The sequence below is a fragment of the Ctenopharyngodon idella genome, chromosome 24, assembly GCF_019924925.1.
Source record: "Ctenopharyngodon idella isolate HZGC_01 chromosome 24, HZGC01, whole genome shotgun sequence".
In the NCBI taxonomy this organism is placed as follows: domain Eukaryota; kingdom Metazoa; phylum Chordata; class Actinopteri; order Cypriniformes; family Xenocyprididae; genus Ctenopharyngodon; species Ctenopharyngodon idella.
This window is the reverse complement of record NC_067243.1, coordinates 20,572,337-20,596,444: the sequence shown is the minus strand read 5'-3', so window position 1 is coordinate 20,596,444 and position 24,108 is coordinate 20,572,337. Positions and strand designations below refer to the sequence as shown.

The 24,108-nt window shown below is 38.2% G+C and overlaps 1 protein-coding gene across 7 annotated transcripts in view; it reads left to right on the top strand.

Moving 5' to 3' along the window:
• Positions 1-24,108, top strand: part of tjp1b (tight junction protein 1b) — a 124,123-nt gene that overhangs the window by 76,754 nt on the left and 23,261 nt on the right. For 3 of the 7 annotated variants that reach the window (XM_051885088.1, XM_051885087.1, XM_051885084.1), the window contains exons 4-14: positions 5,519-5,575; positions 7,910-8,034; positions 9,767-9,869; positions 10,124-10,457; positions 12,128-12,231; positions 12,416-12,584; positions 14,010-14,154; positions 21,296-21,423; positions 21,658-21,763; positions 21,849-21,999; positions 23,668-23,776. In XM_051885088.1, the coding sequence (XP_051741048.1) occupies positions 5,519-5,575; positions 7,910-8,034; positions 9,767-9,869; positions 10,124-10,457; positions 12,128-12,231; positions 12,416-12,584; positions 14,010-14,154; positions 21,296-21,423; positions 21,658-21,763; positions 21,849-21,999; positions 23,668-23,776 (1,531 nt within the window). Of the gene's footprint in view, positions 1-5,518; positions 5,576-7,894; positions 8,035-9,766; positions 9,870-10,123; positions 10,458-12,124; positions 12,232-12,415; positions 12,585-14,009; positions 14,155-14,864; positions 14,901-21,295; positions 21,424-21,657; positions 21,764-21,848; positions 22,000-23,667; positions 23,777-24,108 lie in introns of those variants that run through there. The other 4 variants (XM_051885082.1, XM_051885085.1, XM_051885083.1 and 1 more) reach the window with 3 other exon arrangements.

Here is a 24,108-nt window from a genome sequence, read left to right as displayed (position 1 = left end):
AGCTATCTCTTTAAAATGCTGTCTCATAGTATGTAATGCATCTCCAAGAAGACAAATAAACAGTTCATGTGAATCATCTTTCAAGGACGTTCTCTTGCGGTCTTACAGTAGCTCTCGAGGCTTTAACTTGCTGGATTACGGTCTTCCTGTGCTCTTTGGTTTCTTGTTCGGAAGATTTCTATGATTCAGCCTGTTGTTCCAGAGAGTGAATGTCTAATGCCCTGGATGGCAAATCTGACAGATCAGAAGTGTGCTCGTTCAAAGCAAGTAGCATTAGTTACAGAACACTAGGAATCGGCCATCTCTGTTGGATGCACTGAACATTTACACCACTTCTCATGCATTTCCTTTTTTCACATTCAGCAAGGGAGAGAGGACTAGGTTGTACAAGAGGCAGATTGAATTTCTAATCCACTTCCTTCCACGTGATGTAATGAGCTTGTTAGCTGCGGAGGGAATGAACGCAATGATTTGGAGTCACTGACTAAATCTGAGTGACTTCCCAGTGGGCAGTGGGCAGTGGGCAGAAAAGACGAGGACACGGGTTTGATTTCAGCTTACATCATGTCCTTTTAGTTAAATGACTAGTTGGCGTTATTTTTTTTTTTTATTTTATTTTATTTTTTTTATAAGTATAGCCTTTTCTAGCTTACGTTTTCTTACAATACGCCATGAAAAGGCCAGCACGACTATCCCTCTGAGAGTAGCTGTGGCTTTAACAAGCCTTGCAAAGATGCAGGATATGTTAATAGCACCAAATCGATCCAAACAGATCCTCATTGCCATGCAGGGCACAGGTGAAGGGTTGAGCTTGCAGTAATTGTCCCCTAGGTCAGCACATTTCCCACAAGGCACTGCCCTTGTATTCGCTCTCCTTCCTCCTTCCCTATTATTTCTTTCCCGGCATCTGCTCTGGGTTTTATTTGAATTCATAGTCCGTCAGTCATGTTTAATTAAGCTATAATCTTGAATTGTAGCTTGTTTGGCTGATGTTACTGCCGTTGTATTGCCGTTGTATTTAGCCTGTCCCGATTGGCAGAATAAATTGTATTAAAAACAATAAAAAACATTACTTTTCACATTTTACATTGTTGCAGCACCTCTTTTCCCAGTCTGTCAGTAACACTTTGTTTCTTTATGAAGCCCCTGCTTCCGAAAAGTGCGATGCGCTCTGATTGGTCTGCTTGACCAGTGTGTTGTGATTGGTCAACAGTAGGCTTGCTGCAATAGTCGGTGTTACCGGTGTTACATCACTTGCCCACCTCGGCACTGCCCCCCACTGTCGTTTTTTAAATTTTAAATAATAATAAAAATCATTTAGTTCAGTTAGAGATCAGACTCTACAATTAAAAACTGAACACGTCTGCTCAATTGACCCTTCGCCAGGAGTTTGATTGACCAACGATTTAACCAATCATAACGCCGAATCCGCCATTTTGTCCGACAAAGCAGTCAGGAGTTATAAGATTAACCTCGGTGGGCTTGAACTTGAAAAATGGTGTGTACTGACGTCTTTCTGCGTTTGAAACAACATTCCTTCTGATGTTCATTCATGTTCATTTGATGCTATAAATTAACTAGTAGGAAGACGAGTAGGTTCACGAGCCGCTTGAGCTGAGGCGCTACAGCAATCTGTCACGACACATTAAAGAGCTACAAAACGTTTTTTATTGTTTGAATTTCTTAAAAAATTACACAATTTGAAAGCTGGGACTTTGTTTCATATCATAAGTAACCTGTTCTGTCTTGTCTGTCGACGTGTTGTCAGTGTCCTCTTTGCTCTGCAATGTATTTTTCACTCTGTGTGGCATGACAGCGCCATGGCTTGTCAGACAAAGCAACAGTAACTAAGGGGGGCGGGTCTTTGCGAAGGGTCAATTCAGCGTGAGCCGAACAAGAGTTGCAGCACACATGAGCAGTAGGAGTCAGTTTTCACCTCACTTCGCCCATTTCGCCTCACTCGACTGACAAGACGATGGCGGATGATTTGGTTTCAAACCGAAATGTAAAAGTGCCTATTTAAGCGAGTTTGTCATTATATTGTTTTGTTGTTGTTGCTTTTCATTAAGAATAATATTGAACTATTCAAGCAATTGCCGCCCCAGATTTGCTGCTAATTTGAAAACGCGCATTCATAATGGTGCGTGTTCACTGGCGCGAAGCAAAACGAGCGTTTTCAGTTCATTCCTGTGGACGTGGAGTCATGGACACGCACCGTAAGCGATTTAAAAGGTGGAAAAAGTGGTAAAAATTCCAATGTGTTGTCACACATTTATTAACGGTTCAAAATTTCCTCACGTCACATACCTAGTCAACATTTTCAAGTGTGTTTCAGAAGTGTCACGCCCCTTACCATAACCACAAGTTTCAACACACTACCAACGCAATTCAACCAGTTTTTTGGTATTTTTTGCATATGTCTTGGGTGGAAATTCCGGGAACGAGTTCAGAAACAGTGCTTACTGATATAAAGAATAACTCCCTTTGGAGTGAAATTGTGCTTTTTAACTTTACAGACCTTTTTTCATGCTCAAACAGCAACATTATACACTAAAGAAAGTTGGAAAAGAAGCATTATAGGTCCTCTTTAATTGTGCTCACGATTTTTGCATTTCTCAATTAATGAAGCATAATATTTGCCTGCTGGTTATTTATCCTGAAAAGGTTTAATTTTCATTTGACATTTGCGTTATCTTGCGTTGGTAACAAGCTTTCATGCTTTCGGTTGCCAGATGTCAAGAGTTTAATCCCCCAATCAGAGCTTTTCTCTTAAATGGATACATTTTCTGTTTGGTGTCTTACTTATTCTTCCTAACCTGCCAACTATGCACATGCGTGTTCACTATTAATAATTATGATTTTTGAGTAAAATAATCATGATTATCAGTTTAATCTAGTGAATGAAAGACCACAAAGTATAACGCTCGACCGTGAAAAGATAGCAGAGGTTGGACTAATGAGTCCCTCTTGTCGACAGACTTCATTTGGTCAGATTAGCGTGCTAGTCGAACCAAAACTGCTTGATCTTCAGAATTCACGGGCTCTTTATAAAACGCAGTTGAGATTAAAGGGATCAGACCGCAGGCGATTCGTAGCCTTGGCAAGAGACCGATAACCATAACTCTTGCTGTCAGATTGTAGTAGATCTATTTAACTAGCTGCACGCTAACAAGATGTAGTGTGCGGTTTGAGACGGGCCCAACGTGACGGGAAGTCAGAGCTGTGAAGCGAACGAGACCTGAGTTATTATCTGCGAGGTCAAAGGCACTGGAAGGATGGACTGAGACTTGATCTCTCAGCTCGTGAAGATGTGACACGGGGACGTCATTCATCCTTCCTCTATCGCCGTGAGGTCAGGAGGCAATCGCTTGTACTTCACACAGAAGGCCATCAACCTCTCATCACGGTTTCCATTTGTTACAGAAAGCTCCATTTACACATCCAAAGCTCTTCATTCGAACATACCGTACCTGTGGATTTGCACACATACGCTTCCTGTTGCGTTGAAGATTTCTGTTTTGGAATGTCCCATTGGAATTTGGGATCATTTAACCCTGAAAAGCCTGAATTATAGTCAGATTTTTTTTTATTTTTTATTATTATTATTATTATTTAAACCGTCTATTGAACCTTTAGGCAAAATATGTACTTTTTTTTTTTTTTTGCTATGTTTTTTTGGTCTCATATTTGATATTTCATACTTTTATGGCAATTTATTGTTAACAAGAAAAGTATTTTTTAAATATTGCCGCAAAATTACTGTAAATGTAATACAGTTGTGTTAGTAATTAAAACTATTACTAATTGTTTTTGGTTACTGAAATAAAGCTAAAATAAAATATAAATATTAGATGACTATATAAAAAAAACTATATAAAAATTATATAAATAATAAATTATATATAATTATTTAATAATTTATACATAAAAAGACTATATAAATTAGGAAAGTTGCCTTAACAACTAACTTTTTTTGTAATTTAAAGTAAGAAATTACTAAAACTGAAATAAAAAATTAAAGCTAAATAGAAATGTATAAAAACAAAAACTAATAAAATTGACAAAACCACATAACAAAATTACTAAAACTTAAAATAAAATTAAAATAAAAGCTAATTAAGAATATTAAAAAGTGCTATATTAGTATATAAATTATACTAAAGTAACAGATTTTATATTAGGCAATATAAATAATAAAAAATATTAAATCAATTTTAAACTTATTTTTAATGATTATTAAAATAATTATATATTATATAACTTTTTTTAATTTATTAAATATATATTTAATAGTTTAATTTATTTTTCCTTGTTTATTCAATGATTGAATATTTAGATTTTTAGTATTTATTTCATGATTTTTTTTTTTTTTTTTCTTTTTACATTTTGAATCTAATTGGCTACAGTTAACATCGAAATATATATTAGATGTCTTGAAAATGATGAAAAATATTGCTTATTTTCTAGCTTGCGTAGCTCCAATGCGGACACTCAATGTTTTTATCCATCCCACTGTCTTGCGTACAATAAATAATTCACATCTTAGTGATTTTAGGTCAAAGTTTTAGCAGTTGTTCAGGGATCTTATATGTGGTTTTGTTTTGTAAGACAGATTCCCTCTTTAGTGAGACGAAAAATCTTATACAACTCGTATGAGGAGAGAGTGAAGAATTGCTGTTAATAGATATATGTTTGAGTGTGTGTGTGTGTGTGTGTGTGTGTGTGTGTGTGTGTGTGTGTGTGTGTGTGTGTGTGTGTGTGTGTGTGTGCGCGCGCGCGTGTACGTGAAGTCGTGGATATCCTGTCAGGTGCTGCCTCCGGTCCTGACACTGCTGACATTCCTCATCCTTCATGGATTTCCTCACTTGAGGTCTTGCCACAGACGTGATTGAGTGGGCAGCACAGTTGCCCTCATGGAACATTTCTAGAGCTACAACCCACGATCCTTCAAGCTCACAGTTGAAACCCTCTGCATCACCCTCTTGGTGTTTATTTTGCCGCACATTATCAGCACTTACAACTACATAAAATCATTCTCTAAATGTTTGATTAGATTAAGACTGTTTTCTTCGAAGGATCTGATGATCTATAGGAGCACAGTTGTGCAGCACAGGCGTTGTGCGAAGCTGCTGTTCGAGGTGACTGCATTGCAGAAGCCATGGAGAAATAAGTGAATAAATCAATGTTTGAGCACCTCAGGTGGCTTTGCTGTATGTCAGCAGTCCTTTCTGTTCCTCAATCCTTTGTTGTTTCCTTGTCTGTTGTGTTACATAATTTCCGAGTCTGCTACATAACCTGTAGGAAGATCATTTAGACTCTATGGAGGATTTCTAAACGTATTTACGGATGTTCTGAAACGCTTTCAAAGACATTTCCGAATGTGTAACTCGCTTGGTTTTAATGAATGCATCTGCATCCGTGTGGGAATGTAACCAATTAAAGTTGTTGATGTTAATCTAACGATTTGTGTTTCTCTATTAATCTCTTTCTCTCTGCTTTTTTGTTTCTCTCAATACAGAGTGCAGCAATGGAGGAGACTGTAATATGGGAACAGCACACTGTAACTCTGCACAGGGTGAGAATCTAATCCTCTCTTTTGATTTGTGTCTGGAATCCAAGTATGGATACTTCTCAAGTCATGTGTGATCTGTGTAATAAAATAAAAACTTTTAGAAATTTGGTAGAATCACATTTTTGTTTTGTTTTACTTGTTAAAGAACATTACATTCAGCTGACAGATTTATTTTGACTTGTTTTAAAGACCACATGAAGTCAAACCTCTGACTAGGTTGGTCATGGTTGTAACTGTAATCTATTGGCTAATTTAAAAAAGTCCTGCCCAGACTTCCTCTTTCAATAGGAAATACCTCAAAACAGGAAAGAAACAGGTTTATGGGTATTTAAGCAAGAGCAAGTGGAAAAAAGAATACAAAATATATTTATTTTCAAGAATTATAACCAAAATTTTTTAGGGGAAAACAAAAACATTTTTGGTGTTACATTAAATAATGTTACATTATTGGGTTACTTAATAAAAGTACAAAATACGTGCTATCGGGATTATCGTAAATGCGAGTTTCCTAGTGGGAAATCGAACCTGAACTAGCTCTCAAGTCGCATTTACTACTGGGAAACTCAGAGATAAATTTGAAGCCTGAGTTTCCGAGTTGGGCGGGCCATAAAATGTAAACATGGAGAAACAGGGGAGAACGATTGCTGGTTTATTCAAAATTAAATCTTTAATACATTTTGGCTTTCCCTCAAGAAATAGGCAAGAATAAACCTGGCGTCCTCCATGATTTTTCTTCTTTCTGACAACAATGCACTTGAATGCGACGAGCTCTAGAGCTGTCAAATTAAGGTTACAATTTCAAATATTCATCGAATTTAAAATAAAAATCCACCTTCAAATGCAAAAACGGTGCATTGGAATTTTAGGTGTGCGTCAGGTGGTGAACGAGATGCGATGATAATGTAAGAATTGTTACGTTTTAATGTTTTTCGTAGCCTATCCAGTTGAACCCACTTGATGCGGTGCTGTTGCGTTGTTCATTCAGAACATTGCAGAAATAGAGAAGCTCAATGCGGGGAAGATCTTGGTTACGTCAAAACCGTGACCAAGCCATTCACGCAAAACTCATTTTCTGCACTGCTTTTCCATTGTTTTCAATGTAAACAAGTGCTAGACGGACATCTTTAACCGTTTGCGAAATTATATTTGATTTTTAAATGTTAGTTTAAACGTAATGCACTTTTTTTTTTTGTGCAGACAGTCATGTTATTTCATTGCTTTGAATAAACAATTTAATTGTAATATTTTGCTCATTGCGCCCTCTTGTGGAGAGACAAGCCAAAAGCTTTTTCCCTCTAACTGAAATTATGCCTTTTAAATTCGAATATATTTTGAATATTAGTAATGGTTAAGTATAAAATTCAAATGTAGTTTTTTTTTGACAGCCCTAACAAGCTCATAATCACGACTTCAGAAGTATGAAATAGGAAATTTCAGATAGGACCTATAAGTCACGTATAAAGCACAAAATATAGTTCACTTTTTACGCGTACGCGACAGTAAGTGTACAGTGCGTGTGACGCAAATTTCATCATCAAAGGAGTATGTACGCGCACCATTGTAACTCGTGGCGAGAGATTTTTCAAAACTGTGCATGCGTCGAACGCCTGTGTACGTGTACGAGTCATACTTTCCAAGACTGTGCGTTTGACACTGCGCGCACACTAGCATACGCGTACAAATGAAGGGCTTAAGGCAGCATAAGTTAACTTTGTGTTGTAGTTTTGTTACATTACTTGCATACAATGAACACTTGGTGTCACATGCACTACATAAGGCCAGAAACATCTGTGAAGGTACGTAGATGCTCATGCTTGGCCAACACATTGCAGTTATGCTAGCTAGCTATGCTAGTTAGCAGCTAACACTGACTACAAACTGTTGATCCGCCATGACGGTAGATGATCTGATAAAGGCAACTTAATATAGAAGGCGGCAGTCTAAACTAATGTCCAATATATCAGTTATGTGCGTTAAAGTTTAGCAACATGTTACTTTGTTACTTCAATATGTTTTACTGCACATTACTTGTAACTGTTACAGCCAAAACTGTTCAAGTCAACAATTTATGAACTGTTGCAGAATTCAGTTTTATCGTATTGTTTCTCTCCTCTTTATATCAGTGATAAGGTCTTTCTATCTCTCTGCCCTTCTCTGCCCTCTCTCTGTATCTCTCTGACCATCACACCCCCTCATTTATCTTCCCTTTCCATACTTCCGATCTTATCTTTTCATTCTCTCTATCCTATTCTGTCCCTCTCTAGCTCTTCCACTGTGATGTGAATGTTTTAGTGTCCCTCTCACCTGTTGGATAACATGTAAATGTGTGTCTCACAGGCACCAGGGTTTGGCTTTGGGATCGCTATCTCAGGCGGAAGGGATAACCCTCACTTTCAGAGCGGGGAGACGTCGATCGTCATCTCTGATGTGCTGAAGGGAGGCCCAGCCGAGGGCTTGCTGCAGTAAGGCTGATCTCTTACCCTCTTTGCCAGGGCTGTTTACCAGAATGCCAATTCACTTCCAGTTTAATTCCTGAATTTGATTTGAAGTAGATGAGTTTGATAAAATAGAATGAAATGTCAATAATATAAACATTGAGTTTTTAATAAAACACAAACAGTAGTGGCTAGTATTGGGGTAAGTTACTTTTAAAAGTAATGCATTACAATATTGCGTTACTCCCTAAAAAAAGTAACTAATTGTGTTACTTTTAATGGAAAGTAATGCGTTATGTTACTTTTGAGTTACTTTTTATCATCTGGGCTGGACTATTTGTTTGTTTGCTTTTATAACAACAAAAAAAGTTCTATTCTGGCAAATGTAAAGGCCCTTACACACAAAAAGTGAAATGAATGAGCTTCAGGCTGAAGGAAATGCAAATTCATGCCTGTACAGCAGAAGGCGCAGCTCAAACGAACAAGCCTTTCAGCTGTGCTGCCATTCTGGAGTAAAGAAGAATAGGACGCAGGAGAAGCAAATGCATGTTCGCATTTAGTGTAGAATTACAATAACCATTGTGTTTACACAGCGCCTATGTACTTGCTCCTGATTTCTCTCAACATGAGGACAGTCAGTCAATAAATGTGAAAACAAAGTAACTTGCGTTACTTATTTGAAAAAGTAACTCAGATATTTTGTTGTAAATTTAAAAGTAATGCGTTACTTTACTAGTTACTTGAAAAAAGTAATCTGATTACGTAACTTGCTTTACTTGTAACGCCCCAACACTTGGTAGTGGCCAAAAGTGTCCAGGCTAGGAAAACTTTATTCAAATATTATATAAAAGATTTTGTAAGCATATTGCATAGTTGTGCTTGGAGTCAATTGTTTTATTTGTGAAAACGCAATGAAACATGGCAAATTTGGCGGACATAATTTTTGGCCAGACTGTCATACAAAGAAATGATGTTTTTGCATGTGTTCAAGAGAGAACAATGAAATATTATTAACTGATTATGTTGTAGTCAGTGTATACTTTTTCCTGTGAGCTTTTTGTTTTTCTATGCATTTTTTGTCTTTTTTCCAGATAATTGTCAATTGGAATACCTTGACCAATTGTAGTATTGTGTTCTTCTGTCATATTTAAAAAATATCACATTTTTTCCTCATATTTTGATGGCTTAATCAAACTTGTAGGGTCATTTCCCTTTGGACATGTTTTGGTCACTACTGTATATTTTTATGAATTACTCCTGAACACATTATGGACTATTTCCAGAAATATCTGATGATGTTAGAATGCCACCTAAAGATTTTTTTTTATTGATTAAATATAATTTATATATACTCATTACTAAAATTATATAAATTTGTAATGATAACATTTGCATTAAATTAGAAAAGTGCAAATTAAAAGCATTTTCACTAGTTCTCAGACAGTACAGTTGGACTCATTGTACATTTAGTTTTATTATCAAATATATTTATTTTAAATGTATTAATTTTATGGACCATGGTGAAAGATTTTCTTTTCCAGAATGCTCTGATTACTCAAAGTAATCAGTTGATTATATAATATATTATATCATTTGTTTATTTAATTTTTTTTTATTATCTGAAAACTGCTCTTCACCCTCATGGAGAATCTTAACATGTAAACGCATGAGCGCACAGGACTGCTGATCAAGCTCTGCGCTGAGATCAGTTGGAGTGGCACTTTTGCTTACTGCTCTGTGCTCTTTTTGCCCCCGGCAGGGAGAATGACAGAGTGGTGATGGTCAACGCCGTCTCCATGGATAACGTGGATCACGCATATGCAGTGCAGCAACTTCGGAAAAGTGGGAAGAATGCAAAAATAGTATGTATCCCACTTTTATTTATATATTACATAAATATAATATAAATATATATATTATATTTATATAGATATTTATATGTAGAATTTACTTGTTTGTTTGTCAAAAGTAGTCTCCCACTTTTGGACCACCTTTTATTAATTTATTTTGCACTAAAATCCATAAGAGAATGTTTTAAAGATGTATTGGAGATGAAAAATGTGCCCAGAAAGTGAGACTGTTGTGAATAATCTTGTCTGTTTCTCCTTCTGTCCAGACCATCAGGAGAAAGAGGAAGGTGCAGATCCCGATGGGGCGCCCGGGTGAACGCGAGACCATGTCAGAGCACGACGAGGACGATGACAGCTACGAAGAAGAGATCTACGAGTCACGGAGCGGACGGAGCGGACCCAGCGCCTACAGTGGGGGTGGGGCCGCAGGCCGGAGGAGTGGCAGGGGTGACCGGCTGGGCGGGAGGAGGGACCGAGACAGAGAGCGCAGCGGCTCTAGAGAGAGGAGTCTGTCCCCACACTCGGACCGCCACTCTGTGTCCTCCAACCTCCCCCCACGCCCAGCCAAGGTCACCCTCATCAAGTCCCGCAAAAATGAAGGTGAACATGGCCGCTTCGACCCTGCCGACCAACGTCGTCCAATCACTTTGTCTTTACCAGTTATAACAGTGTTGTTCCTGACATGGCACAAGTTTCCAGCTGGTCTGTCCACAATTAAATTGAAAATGCTGCACGAAACAGCATAATCACATCCAGTCAGAACGTATTTGAAGTTTAACGTTTAGGCCCAATGACATTTTGCTATGTCAACTCTCTACGCACACCGTGGCAATCATTTTTAAGTCATCTCCTTTTAGACTCTCTCTCGCTCTCTCATATGTGTATATATATATAAAATTAGGGGTGTAACGGTACACAAACATGACGGTTCAGTACGTACCTCGGTATTGAAGTCACGGTTCGGTACGGGTTCAGTACAGCAGGGGGGAGAAAACTAAACATTAAATTGCTTCTTTTTTATTAAGCAGTGGTTTATTGAACAAATTGTGTCTCTCTCTTTAAATAAATTCAATTATAATTAACATTTTCTTAAGGATAAAAAAATCTATCTCAGTTATTGCTGTAAACTATATACAGGGAAACCTTTCTTGCACATTACTATAATAAAGGTTACAATTGACAACAGAGCCCAAACTATTAAATTCAGCTGCTATTTATTTTTAGATATAATAACACTAAAAAAAAAAAAACATGTAAATTGCACATAAGGCAGGTTTTGCATTAACTTCTACATGTAAATTATTAAAAAAAAAAATTTGTTATTTTTCTACTCCAATTCATTTTTGAAATATAATCATTTACATAGGTGCTGTCATAACTTGTTTTTATGACAAATGTATTTAAACATATATTAAATAAGACATTACTAACAGTTAAAGTAAATATAATGAATATATAAGTGAATATAGTGCATATATTTAGTGAAATGCTCCCCTCTAGAGTTCGTTTCTCTTGTGAACTAACATGCTGTGGACACTAAATGACTTGCCTGAGGTAAATGTAATGCTACGTGAGATATTGTTCTCAAGCTGTTATATTGATGAAACACTGGTTGAGAGATTACGTGTAGACATATCTATGCATAGATCATCTGTTCTTCTACTTTTTTTGCTGTTGTCACAGTTAGCAAACGGCGTTGCATTACTGTGCGCTGCACAGCCCCTTCTGGATTGGAGTGTGGATCGCCTGTGACTGACTTAAGATTTACATAAGATTTAGAATGTGCTTCTATTCACAAAATGACAGCTTTTTACAAAGATACATTCATATGTGAACTAAACTAGCGTGAACATCAGTCAATCAAGCATTTTTTATTTTTATGGTAAAACTAATGCTAAAAACTAATAAAAATACTAATGAAATAATACTACTACTACAAATTCTACTACTAGTCAACTACTAATAATATAAAATGCGCTGCCTGGCTCATGAATATTGATTACATTATCTGCATTCACTTGAACTGATTTGCTGAAATCAAAACATGGACAGTAGTAAGTGAACACTAGCCAATGAGATTGCCACTTGCCGGTTATTCCCGCCCACCACTGAAGGAACCTTCCTGTAGTGGCTACTGCTTAGTCTTAAAGGCTGAAAAACTTACATGAAAAAAGGGTTGTGTGTGCAGGTTTCCATCAGGAAAAGAGTGACTTTATAGCTAACATATGCTAACATGGTGTATGTGCTTTTTCGGTTTACTCTGTAAGCAGAATACGGGCTTCGCCTGGCCAGCCACATCTTCGTAAAGGACATTTCCCCCGAGAGCTTGGCAGCCCGAGACGGAAACATACAGGAGGGAGACGTGGTGCTCAAGGTAAGATAAATTACCACCTGTAGGGGAGGGAAAACAGATGGAGGGAGAGAAGGGAGTGTATTAAGTGATGAGCGTGACCGAAGTGACGCATTTTGGTGAGGAATTATGAAAGAATGCAGACATTTGCTAATGGAGATTAATGACCTTGTTCACATCTTTTTTTTAATATGTACTCTGCTTCTAGATTAATGGTACGGTGACTGAGAATCTTTCCCTGATCGATGCTAAGAAGCTGATCGAGAGGTCAAAAGGCAAGCTGAAGATGGTAGTGCAGAGAGACGAGAGGGCGACCTTGCTCAATATCCCCGACATGGATGACAGCATACCTTCAGCTAATGCCTCTGACAGAGATGGTGAGAGAGTCTCTGTACAGCACACACACCTACCAGTCAAAGTGGATTCGATTTATTATTTTCAATTCTACCTGCTAATGATGCTTTTATGTGACCCTGGACCACAAAACCAGTCATAAGGGTCAATTTTTTTTAAATTGAGGTCTATACATCATCTGAAAGCTGAATAAATAAGCTTCCCATAGATGTATGGTTGTTAGGATATGACAATATTTGGCCGAGATACAACTATTTGAAAATCTGGAATCTGAGGGTGCAAAAAAAATCAAAATATTGAGAAAATCGCCTTTAAAGTTGTCCAAATGAAGTCCTTAGCAACACATATTACTTACAAAAATAATTTTTTTGATATATCTACGGTAGAAAATTTACTAAATATCTTCATGGAACATGATCTTTACTTGATATCCTAATGATTTTTGGCATAAAAGAAAAATCGATAATTTTGACCCATACAATGTATTGTTGTCTATTGCTACAAATATACCCGTGTGACTTACGACTGGTTTTGTGGTCCAGGGTCACATATATATATATATATATATATATATATATATATATTAGTTAAAATGCTGTAACTTTGATTCTCAAAGCAGTTCCTCCTTAATAAATTCATTTTTATATTTACCCTTTAGAATATCAGTTTATCCACCCAAGTTTTGAAATTTAGTTATAAATACATTTTGTTTTACAGTAAAACATCTAAACAAAGCAAGCTAATTATTGTTTTCAGTAAATTTATCTTCATCCTATTGACAACTATTATTATTTTGTTGTTTTAAGCATAAACCTCACTAAACTTTGTTAGATAAAACAATTTATACTTAAAACCGTATTTTAGTATTATTTATATGTCATTATAGTATTTATTAATATATTGTGTTAGCGTTTAGTTTTATATTTTCAGTTTTCATTTTAATTTTGGTTTAAATTTTATTAACCAAATATGTAATATTTTTTCTTACGCCATTAGTAAATATTTTTTCTTGTTTTAAGCAGTGTTGTTGCTGTTAACTAAAACTGAAACTTCAAAAATTAAGAATAAAGCTAAAATAAAATAATTTATAAATATTGGATAAAAAACTTAAACTTGAAAAACTTAAACAGAATTTAGAAATATTCACTTGGCAACTAAAATAAAACAAGTTGAAGTACTACAATTAAAACTAAAACTAAGTTTAAGCTAAAAATAAATATTAAAAAAATGACTCAAACCAATTCCAAAATTTGTATTTTTAAGACTTTTTAAACAAGACAAGGCAAAACAAAAAAAAACAGATTTTTTATATGTAATTCTTAGCTGATTCTTATTTGATTCCATTAGGATATTTTGGGGAAAAATAGAATATCCCAATAGCGACACTTTAGATGGTATACTGTAACAAACACCTGTAATGGTGTGAAATCATTCGATCTTTGTGTTAGATATTTCAGACATCCACTCGGTGGCCTCCGATCATTCCAACCGATCCCACGACAGGAAGAGAAGCAGCCGATCTCGATCTCCGGACCGCCGCTCAGAGCCCTCGGACCACTCTAGACACTCTCCGCCACAGATCAGCAATGGCAGGTCCGATCCTCTTTCTGTTTTTCTCACTTTCCTTGGTTGCTGCCACACAAGATGTTTTGGTACAAATGAAATCAGAGATCTGATTCATGTGATGTATTGGAGCCAAATCATCTCCAAATAGTCTTTTTGGCTTTCTGTTTTTTCCCCCTCATGATTAAAGTTTTCCTGTTTTTATAAGATTCAACAGATTTGAACTTTAAGAGCTGAAGTTTCAGGTCTGCTCACCGCTGATATGAGAACAGCCTTGTGACAGGCATATGAGAAAAGCCTCTGTCAGACGGTACTGCAGCTCTTGACAAAACGCTCCTTTGGATGTGTCCTAGATAGATAAACCAGGGTGTGACAGCGGTAGAGGATGAGAGGAATTTCATCTTCCTGCAAATGTGCCATCCTCCTTAAATTTAAAGGTGAAGTGTGTAATTTTTTATATGGTAAAATACTTGGAAGCATCAGTAGGTCGACTTATGAGGAGAGGAAACTCTCTGGCACTATGAAAATATGCTCTGTTTGTTTCTTTGAGCAGCCCGATATTCAACTTAAGGCTCCAACCGGTTGGCTGGCTTTTGTTTTTCAAACAATCCAGATTGGCAGAAGTTTTTTAGAATAAATTACACACTTCACACAAGCCAATATTGACCACTTGCCATGTTTACAGACCTTCAGGTTTGTAGGTATTCATGAAGTTTCTTCTGATTCTTGTTTTGAATCAGGGCCGCAGGGCCGACGGCTCAGAGAACCCGACCACTGTAAGTTTTTTGGGTCCGGTTAACGCAGCGTCCCGAACATAGCTAACCAAACTAACGCTTTTGTGAGCTTTGCACTAAAGCATGTGACGTGGGCGCTTCACAAAGTGGTGTAACCCAACGTGTGTGTAGTGTGCTGAAATGTGTTCTTTTATGCCAACGACTTGACGTGTTCATTTCATCATTCCAACGTCATTCAACCCTGGCTAAGGGAATGAAGCTCAACAAACCAACTTGGGTACAGGAAATTCATTGGTTTGTGTGCCCGATCCCAGCATGCGTCTGTGACATCAAACATATCCCTCCATTCATTCTCATTTCTTATTCAATTTCACAGATATGGTCTCAGCTGTGTTATCCCTTTCCTGCTGAGTGCAAACAAAAATAGGCGCTGTCGGTAACGAACATATACACACATACTCCGAAGGGCTGTTGCTGTCAGTTTCGCAGTGTAGGCGAAAACATGCTGCTTTTAACATCGTTTGTAGTAGTAGTTCTCTGCCTCAGAGAGTTCTTGGTATTACAGGCACATCTGCTCTGCCAACCATCCTTGAAAGTCGTCCAATAGGATTGAAGCGCCACCTGCACCATGTGTGTAAAGTCAGAAAAATTTGGAATCTGTGAAAACAGAGGCCATGTTCAGAAAATGTCCTTTTTGCCTCTCAATCTGGATTGTTGTTGCTTTTACCCCTTTTCCAATTAAGGCATTTTGAGCGCTGGTTCAGAGCCTAGTTTCAAATCAGTTCTTTGTCTTTCGACACCCAAAGCACCAGCTCTGAACCAGGAAAAGTGGTTCGTAAGTAGCACCAAAACTGGTCTAGAAGGAAGAACTGCTCACGTCAGGGACTGAGGTTACTGTGACCAACAAGATGAACAGAAACTTGTGACCGCAATGTAGGTTTGCACAGCCATGAGCGTTAATAGTAACGCAACGTCCACCATTATTGATGGAAGGTTTGTTCGAGATGCATCGGCCAATCGGCGTGTAATATCGGAGTGCCATGGGAGCATTTGTAGAGCACACGACTCCTTGTGCTTTTGGATCACTCTCAAGGTACTTTGATGTCATGCGTCGATCAGTCTGCGAGAAGCCGAAGCATCTCGAACAACCTTGGTGTGTTTGGTGCTGCCACACTAACGTTGCTGGGAAAGATGAGGCATATACGGTGACGTAAAACCTGGCTCTGTGCTGGCTCTCTAGCCCGTGTAAGGGCAAACCGGTTCTTAGAAGGCTCGTCAGTCGAACCAATACTGAAACGACAATAGCACTAATTCTGAACTAGAACCCGCTTCATGCTGGTGGAAAAGGGGTATTTGTAAACTGGTTCTAGAACCAATAGGTTTAAAGGACTGGAACCATTAAAGGGTTAGTTCACCCAAAAATGAAATTTCTGTCATTTATTACTCACCCTAGTGCCGTTCCACACCCGTAAGACCTTCGTTAATCTTTGGAACACAAATTAAGATATTTTTGTTGAAATCCGATGGCTCAGTGAGGCCTCCATAGCCAGCAATGACATTTCCTCTCTCAAGATCCATTAATGTACTAAAAACATATTTAAATCAGTTCATGTGAGTACAGTTCAATATTAATATTATAAAGCGACGAGAATACTTTTGGTGCACCAAAAAAAAACAAAATAACGACTTATTTAGTGATGGCTGATTTCAAAACACTACTTCATGAAGCTTCGGAGCGTTATGAATCAGCGGTTCGGAGCGCCAAAGCGGCGGTTTGACACGCAATCCGAATCATGATTCGACACGCTGATTCATAACGCTCCAAATCTTAATGAAGCAGTGTTTTGAAATCGGCCATCACTATATAAGTCGTTATTTTGTTTTTTGGTGCACCAAAAGTATTCTTGTCATTTTATAATATTAATATTGAACCACTGTACTCACATGAACTGATTTAAATATGTTTTTAGTACATTAATGGATCTTGAGAGAAGAAATGTCATTGCTGGCAATGGAGGCCTCACTGAGCCATCGGATTTCAACAAAAATATCTTAATTTGTGTTCCGAAGATTAACGAACATCTTACGGGTGTAGAACGGCATGAGGTTGAGTAATAAATGATGTTATTTTCATTTTTGGGTGAACTAACCCTTTAAGGAGCCAATTTTTTTCATTCGAGAACCACCTTTTCTTTGGTGGAAACATGGAATGGTACCAGAATAGGCATGGCACCGTGTTGGCGAAAAGGTTTCAACTAACAAATATATTCTAAGAACGTGTCCTAACATTCTCATTAAGTTATTAAAATGTTATTTCTCAGTGTTCTCTGAACATTCGAAATGTCCAGTTTTTTTCTTAGTTACTGGAATGTTATTACATTTTATCATTTTGCAAACATTATGGGAAGACCAGATAACTTTGAAAGAATGTTCTATTAATGTTACTGGACCTTTGTGCATATCTTTTAGAGAAGCGTGCCAGAACATTAGCCCAAGTTCTGAGAACCTTCGCTGTTATCTGGGATGTTTGAGAACATCAAGCAGAACTTCCTGTCCCTCTGAGAACATCAGATAAGACACATACATCAAAATCAAAATGGATTTATATTTTTGCCTATCTGCTACCTTTTATGTCTCAAATACCCCTTTTCCACCAAGGCGGTTTGAGTGCTGGTTCAGAGCCAGAGCCTAGTTTCAAATCATTTCTTTGGCTTTCGACACCTAAAGCACCAGCTCTGAACCAGAAAAAGAGCTTCGTAAGTAGAACCAAAACATTGCTGTTCTAGAAGTAAGAACCGCTTGCGTGAGGGGCTGGGGGTGGGGTTACCGTAACCAACAAGACAAACGTTAATAATAAATATGTTATTTACCTATCATTATTCTCGATTTTAATCTCCGTCTATACAAATTACGGTGAGCTACACGAGCACACTGGATTCGCCGTGTTTGGATGCCGATGTAGGTTCGCAAAGCCATGAGCATCAATAGTAACGCAATGTCCACCATTGTTGGTGTGTTTGGCCAGTGGAAGGGCAAACCAGTTCTTAGAAGGCTCACCAGTTGAACCAACTCCGAACAGGCAATAGCACTAGCTCAGAACTACCACCCAGTTCATGCTGGTGGAAAAGGGGTAAACGTTGAGTCTGTGGACGTCCTTGTGGTTCCATCAGCCAGTCAGAATAATCATGATGGTTTTAGAGTGATTAGTCACATGGCATTTGCTGAACAACTGCCATTGGTTTGAACCTTGTGTACAAATGAGATCCAACATTTTTCCTCTTGCTTTCATGGTTGATTTTACCAGCCAGGTTCCAGATTGTCAATCTGTTAACAAAGAGGAAAGAGAGTGTGTTAAGACGTCCTGCCAAGTTCTTACCTCCACTTTCTCTTTCAGTTAAAAACTAGAGAATTACACCAGTGTTTTGCAATTGGTGCGTCACAAAAATAAATAGGATTATCAACTTTTTAGAAAAAGTTGAATGGTATGTTGATGTCAAAGTCTCTACAATGTCCAGTCAGACGATATTTTGACACAAATTCGTTGGGCACTTGGTAGACGCTAGCCAAATCAGGCAGATGCCAACATGGACATTTTTGTTCACTTTTGTACCATTAAAAAAAATTGTTGGGTCGTCACTTAATATCAAAATTTAGGTCAGATGCAAAACCAGTTAAGGAAGTACTGAATTACACTAATAATTTCCTGTTGACCAAATGAATTTATCACATCACCGCATCAGAATGCGATACTTTTTCAAAATAGAGCGCAAACTGCAACGCAGGTGCCACCCCCACAACACTGAGCTTTTTTCTCGTAGTTAGTTTTATGGATTATAAAAACTGTAAAGACCCTCGGGTGCACAATGACGGCATTAATACTTATCCTCTTTGCCATCAGCCAATGCTTTTTATTGAGCCACACTGTAATTGCTGGGAAAGATATTCATCATTGTCATGAATAAAACAGGACCACATGTGGCGACCTGGCCCTGCAGAGATGGAGAGTTTCAGCAATCCGTGGATGTCGCCCGCTGTTGTTTACCGTGACAGTAAAGGTCACGGGCAGGACCCGTCATCTTTGGCCATGTGCCGATTTTTGGAGTGCCTCAATGGCGGTGGTGCACCTGGAGTCCTTTTCTCTTTGCCGTCTCTTTCTCTTTCTCTGTCTCCTCCATTACTCCAGATCAGATGGTCTGCGCTAAATATAGTCCAACAAAGGAGCTGCAAAACACAGCTGTGACCTTCAAGACTACCTAGCTGCCCTAGCCACACAACGTCCTCCCTCTCTCCCCATCTACCTCGCTCTCATCTGCCATTTGTCTTTCAGTGTAAACAGTGTTTTATGGGTTGTGTGCTTAGGCTTGATAGTGTGGAAAAAGCGGTGTTGTTTTTGGTTGTCCTGCGGAGAGCAGAGCATGCATTAATCATCAAAGGCTTTAACCGAACAGCACAAAGCTCATCTCATTCCACACTGTACCGTATATTTTCAGTGTCCTGGTATACAGGTGTGTTATTGATGTACAGTCACTTATGGCCTGAAACATACTCTACCAAGTACGTGAACGCAAACACTTTGCATTCTCAGCGTTGCCACAAGTGGCGCTATAGTGGACATTCGCGTAACCTCTCAGTTCTTTCAGGTCGACTACTGTCATAGTGGAGCAACAATTTGAGAATCTTGTCGAGCAAGTTAGTTAAAGTAAGTTCAATGCTTGACCTCTGGTTTAATAGCACAGATATGTATCGCCCCCTGGAATACTGAGGTCAGTTACCGCCACAACAACACAAGATTGTGTGTTAAAGGGTTAGTTTACCCAAAATTAAAATTGCCCCTATGATTTACTCACCCTCAAGCCATCCTAGGTGTATATGACTATCTTATTTCAGTCAAACACAATCAGAGTTATATTAAAAATATCCTGGCTCGTCCAAGCTTTATAACGAATTGATGTGTTTGTGTAAGGCAAATATCCTTATTTAAAACTGTATAAAGTAAAATAACAAGCTTCCGGCGTGAAACGTCCAAAAAGCGTTAACTTCCGCGCCATAGTACACAGTGACGATGCACTACATGTTATAATGAAGGACATAGCGTAGTACGTCATGCCATTGTGTACTACATCGTGGAAGTTAATGCCTTTTAGTCGTTCGATTTGCTTCAGAAGGCCTTTATTAAGTAAAGTGAGTAAATTATGGGACTATTTTCATTTTTGGGTGAGCTATCCCTTTAACATACTTCGTTGGCCAAGCGTTCACATCTGCGTTTGGGTACTTGTGTTGAGAATGTTTGTGGCCTTTGGAGAAAAGATGTTTAGTGAATTTGATATGTCTGTTTCATTTGAGCACATTTTATTTAAACTGTTTCAATGAATCAGTAAAAAAAAAAGAAATAAAAACTGAGTTTGACGTGTTAGTTAGATGAAATGTTTCCAGATGCGAGGCATTTTATGTGTCCTTTAAGAAGTCTATATTTAATCTGATATTTATATCTGTATTATCAGATATTTGTATATGGATACCAGTCAGTAAAGTTGATTTTGGGAGGTCTGATTCATTTTAGTGATTTGGTTGGTTTGGACTATTCATAACTGATTTGTTTCAGTCATTCATAAAATTAGTTTTTGAAAGAAAATAAGTATTGAGTTAATCAATAATAATGGTAAATAGTCATATTTTAAGTTTTATTCAATGCATAACAGTTAGTGAAATCAATTTGGGAAGTCAGTTTTATGTTAGAGATTTGGTTCATTTAGACTCTTTCAATGAATTCAAAAGCCTGATTCACTGATCATCATTCAAAACTGATTCATCATTCAAAAGTGACAAGTCAATATTATGGTCAATAAGTTTTACAAATCAGTGTTGTTTAGTTGTACATCATGTAAATGTAGTTGTTTGAGTTTGTCATCACTCTAGTTGAAATCTTAATGAGTTGTTTCAAAAGACTGATTCACCAATCATCATTTAAAACTTGATTCCTCATTAAGCACTGGCAAAAGTCAATATTATTGTTGATCAGTTTTACAAATCAATGTTTTTTTTAGTTGTACATCATGTAAATGTAGATGTTAGAGTTAGATGTGTCCCTCTTATTGTATTTGTTCCAGATAAACCTATTTTTAAGGCTAAGTCAAAGAAGAATCATTCTGAGAATTGATTCCTCCAAGCTTTGCATTGCTTATGGTTCAAACATATCACTCCCTTTGTTTTACTTCCAAAACAACTTGTTACATACAATCCACTGATTTAAACTGCTTGTCATATCAGTTTGACCAAATCATTAAAAAGAAACCTCTTCAAAAAATGATTCATCCACAGATATTTACTACAGTAAGTCGTGACATTACTCATTAAAGACCAATGTATGATAACATTTTCTGTTTCTAACAGCTTTGCTTTTGTTGTCTTTTTTTTTTTTTTTTTTTTTACACCCACAGTCACAGGAGCCGTGATGAAGACAGGATCTCAAAGGCTGGGCCGCTCCCCTTACCTGCTAAGATGGTGGAGGAGATGCCGAAAGAGCAGAGCGCAGCCAGAGAAGAGAAACAGCTCCCCCCTCTGCCAGGTCAGAGGTCATTACACATGGATACACTGTGATCAAACATTCTCAGCCTGTGCATGTGGGCTTGTGCGCAGGCAGTGATGAGCAGCGGGAGTTTGTCAGCTGTGACAGTGCCTTCCCACCTGCTCCGTCCCGCTGGGTGTCTCTGTGACCTCCCAGTGCGCAACACTCTCCTGTGGTGACATTTTTCTGTGTGTGTGCTTTACTCAGCTACTCATTGTGCTTTGATCTCCTCAGAGCCCAAGCCTGTGTACGCTCAACCTGGCCAGCCTGACGTGGACCTGCCTGTTAGTCCGGCAGACGCCCCCGTGCCCAGCGTCACGCATGATGACAGCATTTTACGGTGCGTCTCACCAGCTTGCCCAAAACTGTTTTAGAGATGTTGAGAATGAAACGTCCTAGATGCATGTTTGTGTGTCCACCCTCAGGCCGAGCATGAAGTTGGTGAAGTTTAAGAAAGGCGAGAGTGTCGGGTTGAGACTCGCTGGTGGGAATGACGTCGGGATATTTGTGGCGGGAGTTCTGGAGGACAGTCCTGCTGCTAAAGAGGGCCTGGAGGAGGGAGACCAGATTCTCAGGGTGAGTTCACTGATTAATCACTGCAAAAACTTCAGTCTACAAAAGCTGTCTACATGGGCAGCTACTTCTAAAGGTCATCAGGTTGCTGTACTTTTGGTTGCTAGTGAGCCACCAATCGGAGTAGTCAGCGTTACTATGGCAGAGGAACTCAACTGTAACCGCCCACTCCCATGAAGCATTGCGAATGATGTGAAAGAGTTGGTCTCTTTTCACTCTCACACAACTTATGTATATATGTGTACAAAGTATATTTATACATACACTACCGTTCAAAATATTGGGTTCTGTAATATTTCGAAAGAAGTCCCTTATGCTGACACTAAAGCTGCATCTATTTTATGAAAAATACAGTAATATTGTAAAATATTATTACACTTTATAGGGTTAGTTCACCCAAAATGAAAATTCTGTCATAATTTACTCACCCTCATGTCGTTCCACACCTGTAAGACCTTCGTTCATCTTCAGAACACAAATTAAGATATTTTTCATAAAATCCGATGGCTCAGTGAGGCCTCCATTGACAGCAAGTTAATTTACACTTTCAATGCCCAGAAAGCTACTAAAAACATATTTAAAACAGTTCATGTGACTACAGTGGTTCAACCTTAATGTTATAAAGCAATGAGAATACTTTTTGTGTGCCAAAAAAACAAAATTACGACTTTACTCAACAATATCTAGTGATGGGCAATTTCAAAACACTGCTTCATGAAGCTTCAAAGCTTTACGAATCTTTTGTTTCGAATCAGTGGTTCAGAGCTTGTATCAAACTGCCAAAGTCACGTGATTTCAGTAAACGAGTCTTCGTTACGTCATAAGTGTTTCGAAACGTTTCGAAATTTAAATGGTTCACGTGACTTTGGCAGTTTGATACACAATGGATGTGCGTGTTAGAAATCAGGAATGTTGAGAGAACATTGTGCTTGGTACATTTTTTTGTCTTCAAACCAAACTTGGGTCTTCAGACAACAACGTTAAAATCCTTAAAAAGCTCAAAGCGTTTTAGACCTCGTTTACACCTGTATTTAGTTTCGTCCACTTCGACCAAAACGCTTCTTAATACCAGGTATAAACAGGGCTTGTGTTTGCACATGCATTTCTATCTGATTTTGATACCTGCTTGGTTTGTGCTCAAGCCATTGCATCTCTTACAGTTTCTCAGCAGTTCAGCCCGAAGATGTTTGCGGTGGCATTTAGCTCTTGTGATGAATAACTCGACTGGGACTCTTAAAGGCCTGTGGCTGAAGGGAGATTTGGTGTCCCAGCTTTTATAACCTTGTGTTTACGGGCTCTTTAATGGCCATCTTAGTTTTATGGTGGTTTCCCCTTCTAAAATGTCCCTCTCGTGCTGTATAGCTGGCATTAAACCTCAGTGTGTGAAGATGCTTGCCTTCTCTCAGGATGGTTTCCCCGGTGACGTTGGTTTCCTTCACCTCGCTGCCAAACGCAGCCTCTTTCTTTTCCTCGCTGGCTTTTTCCAACATGCTTATTCTTTATTCAGAACATTTGTCACTTTCTCTTTTCTTGCAAACCTCACCACCCACCTTACAATCGCACTTTTTCAAAAACCTGTCTCAAGACTTGAAACTTTCTGCTCATTCTTTTGTCCCCTTTAGAGAGGAGGTTTTTTTTGTTCTAATTAGCTTTTCTTCGAACCCTTCCCAGGTAAACAATGTGGATTTTGCAAACATCATCCGTGAGGAGGCAGTGCTGTTTCTGCTGGACCTGCCCAAAGGAGAGGAGGTCACCATCCTGGCCCAGAAAAAGAAAGATGGTGAGGATGTGATCTGCCAGGTCTTGGTATACGTGACTTGATTTAGGGCGGGCTTGATTTTATCCATCAGGAATTGATTAGAAAAGTTGGTGTCCTGTTCCAGAATGTACCAAGACTTATTTGGGTTTGTTACAACAATGCCTAAATAGCTTTTTGGTAGTGACCTTGGCAGAAAATGAAAGTAGCAATAGAGGACAAGCATGTTAATGTATTTTCATTGAAGATTACAAAGACAAAATAATTTACCCAATAATATCATAACCTAGCTTGATTACATCCAATCAAATCTTCATGGTTAAAGCCTAAATGCCTATATGTGCAAAAATGAGTAT